The sequence below is a fragment of the Triplophysa rosa genome, unplaced genomic scaffold, assembly GCF_024868665.1.
Source record: "Triplophysa rosa unplaced genomic scaffold, Trosa_1v2 scaffold24_ERROPOS2984339, whole genome shotgun sequence".
In the NCBI taxonomy this organism is placed as follows: Eukaryota; Metazoa; Chordata; class Actinopteri; order Cypriniformes; family Nemacheilidae; genus Triplophysa; species Triplophysa rosa.
In genome coordinates, this window is record NW_026634268.1 from 59433 (window position 1) to 69518 (window position 10086).

At 36.6% G+C, this 10086-nt stretch overlaps 1 protein-coding gene across 2 annotated transcripts in view; it reads right to left on the reverse strand.

The window, feature by feature from the left end:
• The window catches only part of LOC130550168 (alpha-2-macroglobulin-like), a 34830-nt gene extending 25714 nt beyond the window's left edge, over positions 1–9116 (reverse strand). The window contains exons 1-16 of one of the 2 annotated variants that reach the window (XM_057327568.1): positions 7076–7164; positions 6459–6639; positions 6191–6347; positions 5501–5553; positions 5363–5383; positions 5048–5213; positions 4869–4953; positions 4643–4757; positions 4013–4133; positions 3790–3896; positions 3544–3714; positions 3219–3452; positions 2916–3128; positions 2675–2824; positions 2385–2510; positions 2127–2220 (exon numbers count right to left, since the gene is read on the reverse strand). In XM_057327568.1, the coding sequence (XP_057183551.1) occupies positions 2127–2220; positions 2385–2510; positions 2675–2824; positions 2916–3128; positions 3219–3452; positions 3544–3714; positions 3790–3896; positions 4013–4133; positions 4643–4757; positions 4869–4953; positions 5048–5213; positions 5363–5383; positions 5501–5553; positions 6191–6347; positions 6459–6639; positions 7076–7161 (2080 nt within the window). In that variant the 5' untranslated portion in view covers positions 7162–7164. Of the gene's footprint in view, positions 1–2126; positions 2221–2384; positions 2511–2674; positions 2825–2915; positions 3129–3218; positions 3453–3543; positions 3715–3789; positions 3897–4012; positions 4134–4642; positions 4758–4868; positions 4954–5047; positions 5214–5362; positions 5384–5500; positions 5554–6190; positions 6348–6458; positions 6640–7075; positions 7165–7811; positions 7868–8881 lie in introns of those variants that run through there. The other variant, XM_057327569.1, reaches the window with a different exon arrangement.
• Positions 9117–10086: the final 970 nt, after the last annotated feature.

Here is a 10086-nt window from a genome sequence, read left to right on the forward strand (position 1 = left end):
TTAACGCACACTACTGGTGGATGCAAAGCGATAAAAGACAATAGAAACCATTAATGCTTTGTCATATTGCATCGCGACGTATCCAGTGGCAAAATTTCTTATTATAACGGATTCTATAGTCATTTGTTGCATCGCATCGTGCGGCTCGTGTGCAGTAGACAGTGCATGGGCTTGTGTTTATAATCTGATGCTTAATGTTTGGCAACCGAGTTGTAAAGTGCACTTCCGTCAACAGAATGGCGCGTGAAGCTTTAAATCAGCGCAGAATTGTGACGCATGTCAATCTACAATGACGCAAAAGTCGAATGAATTCCGATATGACCGTTCAGACTGAATATACTGTATATTAATATATATATATTTTAAGCACATTACTTTCAAGTTGATATTTGTTCTGTCCGCCTGTTATAGTTTTCTAGTTTTTTATTATTAGTTAATTCTGGTTATTTGATTCCTAATTTGTTTGTACATTTGTTTCGATTTAATATTTTTTTAAAAATGTGTTCCCTGGTAAAAAAAAACGTTCAGTCCAGGGCTGGACTCGGACGTTAAATTGGCCCTGGCATTTTTGAACAGCTTCGGTCCTCCACCATTTGTTTCGACGCGGGGGCGGGGGGGTGTTGGGGTTTGATGTTGTGCTGCTGTCATTGCCTTTCCTGCATACATGTCCGATTCGCAATTGCATTCGTGTTCCGTGTATACGCTCCCGATTCACGCTTCTAATCCGTCCATCTCTCCGGCCCATGCGTCCGTTTCGGCCCAAAAAGTATAGCCCGGCATAGCCGATTACCAAAAAAATGCCCGGTATAGCCGATTACCAATCCAGCCCTGGTTCAGACTGAGGTCGCATTGCGAATCATCAGACCTGTATCTGATTTAGGACCACATATGGAAGTGGCTCAGATCAGATTTAAAAAGATTGGATTCCATGTGGTTTGTCCTGTTCACACTGTCATGCAGTAAACAGATCTGGGTCACATATGAGCAAAAAAATCGGATTTTGGTGGCAGTGTGAACTTTTTTTTAATATGCTTAATGTTTGGCGGCTGAGTGTTATACACGTAGTGTGTCTTTTATACATGAACAATACAACATCAAAATCCTTTCAAATTAGTAAATGGGGATTGTACACGTTATTGCGTTGCATCATGGAATTGAATGAGTGCACTCAATAATTTCTACTATGAGTTCAGACACCACTAAAAATGGATGTTCCCTTAAATAGTGCACTATATTAGGGTGTAGGGGGCTATTTTGGACATAGCCATAATGGGAAAAAAAAGATAAAAATATGGATCAAAGAAAGCTGATCCTGACTGGTCCTTAAGGTTTCAGCAGCAACAACATAAACAAACATTACGTGGCCCAAACTTCACTTTCGATAGACCTCCGCAAAGAATTAATAACTGTTGAGTAGTTTTAATTAAATTTGATACGATTAATATACCATAAAATAAATTAATTAATATAAATAAAATATAAAAAAAGGTTATATTATACCCAAACACAGGCCGAAGTTAAAGTGATACTTCACCCAAAAATGAAAATTCTGTCATCATTTAATTACCGTTGTCATTTCAAACATGTATGACTTTCATTTCTCCGCAGAACACAAAACTTGTTATTTTGAAAAATGTTGTCAACTGGCACCCATTTACTTGGTGTTTTTGTCATCATTGGTTTTGTGTCCATACAATAGACGTAACCGAAGTAATGGGTGCCGACGCTGTTCGGTTATCAACATTCTTCAAAGTATCGTCTTTTGTGTTCCACGAAAGAAAGGCATACAGGTTTGGAATGACATGAGGATGAGTAAATGATGACATAATTTTTATTTTTGGGTGAACTGTCCCTTTAACTTCGGGCCAGGCTCATGTGTCTTATGAAACCATTTATAGAACCAAATTAGAGTTTGTCTAGGATCTATACCTTTTAGTTTTCTGGAGAAAGTTGTGTAAGTTAAGTACACAACTTAAAAAGTCGGTTTACTCTTTCCATAATGATAATAGTATTGTAACTGTGAAAATGAATTCCACTCATATTCTTATACTTTTATAAATTAAAAGTGTTTTTTTTACATGTTTTCAAAACAAATTTAGAGCATAAAAATATGATATGTGCTGTACCTGTATCATGGTATGTGTGATAAGTCAAGCCCATGTATTTCAGACATCGAGGGACTCGAATAGGCAAATTTGTTGCCATCTTCAATCCCACTTCCTGTCAAACAGTATGATAAATTAAATTAAAACATACACTTTAAACACAAGTGCTACTTAACGAAAAAGTCAAAATAATCAAGTGTTTTGCTTTTATTTCAGATCATATTTATTCATGTAAAAACCTTAACAATCATTAATTTTCCTATCACTCAGCTTGTTTACCTTCAAGGTTTCATAAGCACCTTCTGTTGCCAATGCTCGACGGGGTCTCACATGCAAACACTCCTGCTCGTCTTCAATGTTGTAGGTAAATTCTGAGGCTGAGTGCACTGGAAGCAGTTCAAAGATCTGTAATAGAACCATAATCCAACTTTATTAGTCTGATATATAACATTTCAACACAGAATACTTCTAGTCTGTGTGTCTTCAGACTGTCATCTATACAGTAAACCCGATGGTCTGGCCTTAAACAGATGTCACAACACATAAAATGGATTATAAAGCATCTACACCTTATCAGCATTCAGACGTTTTCCTGGTTCCAGGATGAAAACACTTTGATCTACAGCACTTAGAGCACACAGTGAACCAGACTGAGCTGACACCTGTAGAGTGTTTTCTTCACTGGGAACTGCTGAAGCAGGAGAAAACTGTACAGACACCTGTGACAATGACAGAAAACAGCATGTGTCATTCCCATATGTACAATGTACATGTATATAATTTGCATACAGCACACTTATGTTTTTTTACCTTGTTATTGAAACATTTTTCAGTCTCAAAATATCTGCTACCAGCTACTACATTGTTACTGGGTAGAAGACAGTACGCTAGAATCTGTACAGCTGGACTCAGATCTGCTCCAACAGACAGTTTGAATGACACTGAACCATTCGCTGCTCCATTAGAAGTCTTCACGTTAACCTTCTCATATCCATGATGAACTATCACTCCTCTGGACAAAACCTGACACATACTACATCGGTGTTAACAAACTGACCAGATCACAACCCATCAATACTGTTCAACAAATCACAAAGAAGTATTTTTACTCACCATATATACAATTTCAGTGCTGAAATCATCATTAGTTTCTCCAATAAAATAATATTTAATGGTGACTGGAAACTCTGAATTACACTTTAAAGGATCATTAGCTCCTTCTATTGTCAATTCACTTAATGTTGGTGTATTTGGAGTGGCCTGCTGGAACAGCAAAATTATTGCTCTGTCCATAGAGTAGTGAGGGTTTCTGTAGCCACGATAACGCATATCAGGATATATATTTCCCTGGATAATAAGAAATAACAATTTACCCTGATGTAAAAAAAAGTGGAGTCTTAACAATGACTTCAAAGTGGATAAACACAAACTGTCATACCATCAGACTAATATCTCTTTGAGGCAAACTTGATGTATTAAGCGAGAAAGCGGCCAGTCCATCACTGTCTGTAGTGAGATTGAACAGAAGAGTTGAAGACCAGCTTTCACCCTCAAAAAGATACACGTCTTTGTTAGGAATCGGCTTCCCTTTGAAATTGGTAAGCTTGATCTGTTAAAAAAAGGATATTAATAACTGTGTCAATATTGGTAGTGTTAAGCAAAGACAAGCTGATTTCCGACTTACGTGTCCTTCAATAACTGATCCATGTTCAAATGTTTTGGGGCCTGTAACTGTGACTTTGCCAATTTCATAAGTGAGAGATATAGATTCAGATTTTGTCATGGAGGTCTCTGTTAGATAACAAAAGCAGGATTATTACACCTAGAACTTTGAAATAAAACCAAAGTCAAGCAGTTCTCACAGTCTGGTGTTCATACAGTTACATTCTATTCAGGGCCAATCTCACCTGTTCCTTCTTCTGTTACTTTCACATCAACATTAAAAGTATTTTCCAGGACATCCTTTAATGTGGTGTTCAAAAAGTGCAATGTGCTGATGGTATGGGTGGCACAGCCATTCTCTTTCATCTAATGGTAATAAATATATACACACATATTGATTAAAGAGTGATTCATCGGGAAAAAAACATCAATTTGATTTCATTACTTAAAGGGACAGTTCACCCAAAAATGATATTTCTGTCATCATTTACTCCAAAATGATGTTCCAAATCTGTATAAATTTCTTTGTTCTAATGAACACAAAGAAAGATATTTGGAAGAATGCTTGTGACTAAACAGTACTTGACCACCATTGACTACCATAGAAGAAAAAATTGCTTTATAAATTTCTTTCTGTTGAACACAAAAGAAGATATTTTGAAGAGAAAACAGTTCTGGGGCACTTTTTATTACCATTGTCATTTTCCCTACTAGTCAATGGTGGCCTGTTTGGTTGCAAGCATTCTTCCAAATATCGTTCTCTGTATTCATCAGAACAAAGAAATTTATAGAGATTTGGAACAACTCAAGGGTGAGTAAATGATGACAGATTTTTTAGTTTTGGATGAACAGTTCCTTTAAGATGCGTGACAAACCTCAGTGGTCTCATCCAAACAGAGTGGGGTTCTGCCACTGGTGTCAATGTGACGTAAATAGTTACGACACACTTTTACCCAAGATGTCCCAGGTACAGGCTGTCCGTATGTGTATCTGTGGAAAAGGTACAAGCGACCGATATACGGAATAAAAAATTTAAATGTATGAGCTATGAATGATGATAAACATCTTTTTTAATGCTTTGCCTGAAAATGCACCACTCACTTTCCGCAAACCTCAATTGTCATTTCCTCTTCACCAATGCTGACTTTCGTGGGTTTTTTGATGGTCACATCAAACTTGGGCAAAACTAGAATACGGAAGCAAGACTTGGAGCTATAAGTCAAATTATAAACAATATTCATAAAATGTGTCCTGAATAAATGTACATTGTATTGACTTACCATACTTTTTCACCATAAAATAATGTGGAATCATTCTTTCACCAACGTGAGCTGTCAGTGTGTATGTGCCTTCATGAGCTTCTGGATTTAAGTCATAAGAACGCTGTAATATCCACCGTGTTGAGGAAACATTTGTCCATTGACCGATTCTGTTTCTATGACTGTCCTGGGAAATACAAACCAGGTGCATATTTGATTTTTAGTTGTAATCCTGAACATTATTCAGAGTCAAGAATTTGTGAATAATCACAGATCTGGCATTAAATGTAAATAAGATTTAAACTTATGACAGTACAGGAGGTTTTGTGTTCTTACCTCAAGCACCACTGCACTATACTGTAAATAAAAGAGTAAACAGTAAAGAAACAATCTTTATGTATAATGACTTATACTGTATGATGATAGCAGAATTTAAATCCAGCTATGTGTTTGTCCATAGTAAACACTCCAAACCTGCTGATCACGGGGTGCAAAGTTTGTGTCCATGGTAACAACTCTGAAGTTCACTGTGAAAACAGAAATGTACAAGAATAACCTTTGATTTCAATGCAAACAGGTATTTCAGCTCTTATATAAGAGAAGGATTGCAGTCAGCAAAACATTGTCCCTAACAGATTCGATTTAGCCCAAAAAGATTAATGTTCCTGACCGTTATAATGACTGCATTCGTGTATATTGTATGTCTATTGAGGAAATAAAAAAAATCAAATTTCAAAGATTCAAAGATTTAGACGTCAATTATTTATACTGTCATATATTTGGAGAATATCGTAATGCTTCTGCTTTTAAAATAGTCAATGCCAAATACGGAGATTCTAGGTTAATTAAAATATTTATATTATTTCCATATTGTCCATCGTTTTAGAGTATGGAAAACAATAGGCAATAATAAAATACCATACATATTATCATTTTAAATATGTTTAAATATTCAAATTAAACAGCTGTTGTATTTCACATGACAGCTGTGTTAAGCTCAATATTTTGGTACATTTTATCTACTTTTCAAAAGGCAACGTGTCCAGTTATCAGTGAAAGGACAAGCATGTGACCACGAGACAATTCTGCACTGATCTCACAGTACAAACAGTGTTGCTACCAGCATTATTTACTAATTTGGCCTTTGAAACATTCAAAGCTCACCTGTTTGTCCTGGAATATAGATGGGTTTATCAGTCTGAATAAAGGTCAGAGGATTGTAGTGTCTAAACATCACTTTTTTCTCTTCAGTCATTTGGAAAGACTCCCCCTTAACTTCCACCTTTATTTTCTGGACTGAGTCTCCTACTACTAGTGGAGCCTGATAAGAAATAAAACTCATTGCTCATCCAAACACACTCTATTTACAACTATGACATAAGATGAAAAAGCAGCAGACATATTTAGATCTGTTTTATTATCATGCACAGACCTGGAAGTTTAAGCATCGGTGAAACTCTTGGTCTGTTTTCTCCTGCAGCAGTAATGTGTTCTCCAAATCATTCACTACATAAACGTTCATTATGAGACTTTCATTGGGCTTCAGGATACTTGCACACATTTTGGCTTCAGATCCAGACTGGATCACAGCTGGAAATGTCACCATGAATGAGCTGTTGACAAATGACAATACTGAATTCTGTCATATATCTATACAATTAAAACTGCACTTAAAAATGCTGGTTATTTTGAACCCATCGTTAAGTCAGAAAGGGACCGCTAGGTTATAAATTATTGGTGGGTTGTTTCATCCCAGGAGTCAAATATGAACATTTTTAGGGTAACTTAACCCAACGGTTGGGTTCGTCCCTTTTTGACCCAACGCTGGGTTGAACACAACCAAGCAGGTTTTTTGTAAATACAGTATGTACTTTTCAAAGAGCAAAACTAATACTATGAACAAGCATTAATGTTGTACTAAAAAATTTACCACATTTAGGAAGCCTAACACATTAAAAAAGACAAGACCGCAATAACATCAGAATTACAACAGTCATGACACAACCAACTACGATCTTTAGTAAATATATATAATTAAAAGTGACTTACGGTCCTGGTTTTTGTCCATTCACAGAGATGGACAGAAGGAAGAACAACAAAAGACCTTTCCAAAAACAACCACAATTAAGAGCCATGATGATGACCAATCATGCAGCTAATGCAGTTAGTTTGCACTGTGTCTTTTAAAGTGACTTTCATACTAAAGGGGGTCCTTGAAAAACATTTGTATTGACCGTCTGATTAATGATTCAACCATACAGGTAAAGCAGTTTACAATTTGCACTAATATCTAGACATTATTTATTTGAACAATAAACACTATGTTTGAGAGAGCTGTTTTTTTAATCAAAGCATTAAACATTATGAATGGGATTTGTTAATGCAAAAACACACAATTTTACTTCTTCACGTGCACTACAACATGAACATGAGTGAACGAAGCATGTGAAAATGTTCATTTCACTCATTTCATTTGCAGTCAAAAATGAACTTTTATCAACAGTCAAATATAACACGCATAAGCAAACTTTTAACGTCAAAAACAGTGGAACTGTCTTGTATCTTCCAAAAAATCCTAATCTTCCAACTTCCTAATCTACAGTACAAAGACTTTTGACCCTGTTAAAGCAAATAGCACGACCACTGATAATTGATGTCAGAGAGCATGAACACCCACTCAGAGATATTGTAAACTGGTCCTCTGACCACATGGAGTTTTTGAAAGCGCACAGCAAATGTTTTTGTTTGGGCAATATTAAATGTACAATTGCACAAAGAGCCTTACCGTAGCTAACTACGAAACTGTGATGAAAGGTCAGTCTCACAGGTTTCATGTGTCTGCTGTCATGTCAGAAAAGAAATAATGACAACTAACTATAAAGAGTAATGTGCAGGTATGCAAACTCATCGTGAAAAAGGGTGAAAATGATGCGAGACCCCTTCCAACGCTATATATATATATATATATATATATATATATATACAGTTTATATAGTTATATATACAACTATTACAACAATAATTATTACAATTTGTATTTCATATTATTCAGTGCACATAATCAGAATAGTCCATGGTCTGCTAAAAGTGTCTAGGATAGACATCCACATGAAGAGTTCATTTGCAAAACCAGATAACTACGTTTTTATTAATTTTCATAAATCATGTTTTCATTGTGTTATCGTGTTTTTACTGTGTTTGTTACTTATCTGTAGTTGTTTGTTGTTGTTGTTATTACTACATCAAAACAATCCAACTGTTTAAATTATATTATTTATGCACAATAAAAACATAGTTTATGAAAATGAAAACGGAGTTATCTGTTTTTGCAAATGAACTCTCCACATCTCATTTACTTCAAGGTGCTCTGTTTGTTCACACAACAGCTTACCGTCACAGCTCTAGTCTAAACATGAATGAACGGTCAAACTCGTATACTATTTGCACAGCATGCCTGTGTAATTTTGACACAAGAGGTTGCGTTGTAACAACAACATTAGGTGTTATACTATCTGCAATGTTGTAAAGTTACTAAAAACCAAACGCAACACTCACATGCGTACAGTATGTTGAACAAGAAATCTGGTGTTTCATTGTGGCGTCTATGAACGCTGGTAGACTATCACATTAGTAACGTCAGCGCAGCTATTGTGTACGTATCGACTGGACTGTGCAAAACATCACGAAGCAGTTTGCCATCAGCTCCGTGCAGTCATTGGCACATTTAACGTTACGGAGAGTGACGGGTGACGTGACAGACAACTAACTTTAGTTAGCTCAAATATGCTCAAACTAACTTTATTTGTCCAGTAAAATGCGGTGATAGCGGTTGTCACAGTGTGTTAACGCACTTACCCCATATTGTGTTTCTTGGGCCTTTACCTGTTGCTTAGTGACGGTTGTGTTGAAATAATTCAGAAATGCGCAGTCGAATTCCTGCGTAAATCGACTATATCTAATATTGATTCATGAGTTGAGTATGTGCGCTGAATCTGCGCAGCATTCAAAACATAACCCAATAACTGGAGGACGCAATTCCAAGGACCTGCACTTCTGCGACCCCACTCCTAGGACCTTATTTTTTGGGACAGCGCTATCTACCGAAACGGAGTTCGGAGAACCGCAGGACCCAAGTTTGACTCCCCATTTAGAAAAAAAGTGCTCAAGGCAGTATTTCCACCCTACGACTACGACGGCGTTTAAGTGCCACCTAAAAAAATTAATAATAATAACATTACGAGATTAAACTGGAAATATTTCGAGAATAAAGTCAATATTTTCTGAATAAAGTCGTAGCATTACGAGATTAAAGTCGTAATATTTCGAGAATTAAGTCAAAATTTCGAGAATAACGTCAGAATTATGATAATTAAGTCACAATGTTATACGGCACAAATCGAAGTATTGCAAGACATGGCTGTTGATGACTTAGTTAGGTCCTACTTTAGAGTAGGATTTAGCATTAAAGAAATACTTAGTATTCTGGCGCATCAACACGGAATTATAATTAGCACACGAACATTGCAGCGGTTATGTAAAAAACTGAATTTATTCAGGAGAAAAAACCAAACAGACATTCAGCAAGTTGCCTTTTTTCTGCAGTCTGAAATGACAACCAGTGGTCGACTCCAATGATATCGATGGTTACATCTGCGTGCTATTCAAAGTGGATATGTTGTTTCTCAAGAGAATATACGACTGATAATTAAAGCGATCGACCCCGATGGAGTAGAACGCCCTCGCGCTCGATGTCGCCAGTACTTTAGCCGAGGTCCCAACGCGTTGTGGCACATGGACTCATATGATAAATTGAAGCCGTATGGTATTGCAATAAATGGTTGCATTGACGGCTTCAGTCGGTTTGTGTTGTGGATGGAATTGTACAATACTAACAGTGACCCCAAAGTTATTGCAGACTACTACATCTCCAGTGTAACCGGGCTAGGGGGTTGTCCCGAACGATTGCGCGCGCCGATCCAGGAATGGAAAACGGACACGTCAAACATATGCAAGTTTTCTTGCGCAGGAACCACACGGACATTTATGCAGGAGAAAAAAGT